Raw genomic sequence first — 1,912 nt, 5'->3', positions numbered from 1 at the left:
AATGCAACATATGAGTTGACAGAATTGGATGGAACAGTGCTTAGAGTGCCTATTGCCGGAAAAAGAATCAAGATTTTCAAGAAAAGAGATGATGAGGATTATGCATTGGAAGAATTTTCGAGAGAAGAGCAACGACAAGAAACTCCAATGGAAGAGACAAATGATATGGCTGGAAATCTTGTTGATCTACCGGAAATGCATAACGAAGAGATTGATTTGTTTGTGGATCTTGATGATAATGATCATGGGTAGTTGGCCCATCCGGAGGATGCGCAGGATTAGAGGGGGTGGATGTCGTGCTGCTGCGTATCCGAGTATGACAAAATGCTTGATGCGGGCATTAAATCAAACAAAGTCACCTACTTGTTGACATTCAAAGCTACAAGTTCTCTCGAAGGAGCATGTTTAATAGAGAAAGGCATCCTGGAGGATGACCATAGTAGCAGAGTTTGTCAAAGACAAGTTACTCAATTACATTGTTGAAGATGTGGCATTTCCAATTGCAATAGAAAAGGCTGTCTATCATACCTTTCTGCAGACTGAGAAATGTTCAATTAATCTTGGCTTGTCATCTGGCACAACAGATTTAACTGTCTTAGTGCTCAGAAGAGAGTTGTTTGTGGCCAATGCAGGAGATTGTAGAGCTGTCCTCTACAGGAAGGGCAAGGCCATTGATATAACAAGGGATCATACGGCCTCATGTTCACTTGAAATATGGTGAATAGAGTTCCTTAGAGGCTTTGTGGATGATGGATATCTGAATGGACAGATCAATTTTGCAAGAGTCATTAGAAACTGGCATATCAAGGGATTAAAGGAGAGCATGAACTGTCTTCTCAGTGCAGAGCCAAAATTGAGACAAGCTTTCTTGATGACTGAAGAAGACAAGTTTATGATTATTAGTTGTGATGATTTCTGGGATGTGTTTTCAAGTTAGATACTTGACAATAATGAGTGTTTTAAATCATATACCTCAAATATATACAGCCGAAGAGTACTCAGTGGCGAATTTGTGGTTGTGAACAAGCATCTTCTGAATGATCTGACTGACATGGGACTTTGGAACTTAGAGTTGAAGATGGCTCTATACAGAAAGTTCAGCAGATTCGTTATGATTTGAAAGCGCTTTACAGGAATGTTTGGGAGATCAAACAGGGGACCATTGTTGACACAGTTGCAAGACCATATGCATTTATCAAGTTTGATACTGATATTCAGAAGACCAGAAAGCTTTACTTGGACATTTGTGTAAATGAACTTCGTGTGTTTTGTAAGGAGACAAGTGCTTTGTCTCTGGAATTGCCTGCTCTGTATGACCAGTCACTCAGTCAGGAAGATCCAAGTTAGATAAATGCTGAAGACATAATGGACATCATGTTGATAATTTTCTGTTCATTGGCTGGAATAATGTGCTTGGGCCTTGTTCTGTACTTCCACTTCAAGGTGAGCAGACAGCCACGCAGAGAGAGAGAAACGTAGAGATGACTGAGAGAGCCATAGTTATTATACTATACAGGCGAGCAGGCAGACAGTAGCAGCGGGCATTACGTGATTTTGACTCACCATGGATTATTCGCATGGTGCTTATAGCCTTCTATGCATTGTGGAGCTTGGGCGATTAGTACACAGAGAATAATTGGTAATTCTATCATTGAGTTGTATGCAAAGTCTGGATGCATTAATGAAAAGCATTGCTTGTTTAATCAATGGCTGGACTGTGAAGTAATGAAATGGGGCTATTGTGAGAAGGGCCGCTTTTCTGATAGAAGGAAAGGGCTGCTTTTCTGGTTTTTTTTAAAAAAATAGAGGTCGCTTTTCTGAGCGGAAGGCAAATTTAGGAGTTCTCTGCAATCTGGGAAGGAGGGAGAAACAGAGTATTCGGGGAGAAGACGACAATAGATGAACTGGCTCG

The 1,912-nt window shown here is 40.7% G+C and overlaps 1 protein-coding gene across 1 annotated transcript; it reads left to right on the top strand.

Annotated features, from left to right (window-relative positions):
• The first annotated feature begins 430 nt into the window (after positions 1-430).
• Positions 431-1,347, top strand: LOC148042132 (putative protein phosphatase 2C 27). The gene is made up of 3 exons (XM_087664491.1): positions 431-662; positions 726-888; positions 1,071-1,347. The coding sequence occupies exons 1-3, from the start codon at positions 431-433 to the stop codon at positions 1,345-1,347; spliced, it is 672 nt and encodes a 223-aa protein (XP_087520617.1).
• The last annotated feature ends 565 nt before the right edge of the window (positions 1,348-1,912 follow it).

The sequence above is a fragment of the Lygodium microphyllum genome, chromosome 1 (assembly GCF_053477565.2).
Source record: "Lygodium microphyllum isolate KBCC chromosome 1, Lygodium_microphyllum_v1.1.10, whole genome shotgun sequence".
Classification (NCBI taxonomy): domain Eukaryota; kingdom Viridiplantae; phylum Streptophyta; class Polypodiopsida; order Schizaeales; family Lygodiaceae; genus Lygodium; species Lygodium microphyllum.
The sequence above is the reverse complement of the archived record's forward strand: the minus strand, read 5'-3'. Positions and strand labels throughout refer to the sequence as shown.

Coding starts and splice junctions, on each gene's coding strand:
- LOC148042132 (XM_087664491.1), top strand. CDS start 431: ATGACCATAGTAGCAGAGTTTGTCAAAGACAAGTTACTCAATTACATT. Junction 663..725: donor AGCTGTCCTCTACAGGAAGG/GCAAGGCCATTG, acceptor TATGGTGAATAG/AGTTCCTTAGAGGCTTTGTG. Junction 889..1,070: donor TTGATGACTGAAGAAGACAA/GTTTATGATTAT, acceptor TTTGGAACTTAG/AGTTGAAGATGGCTCTATAC.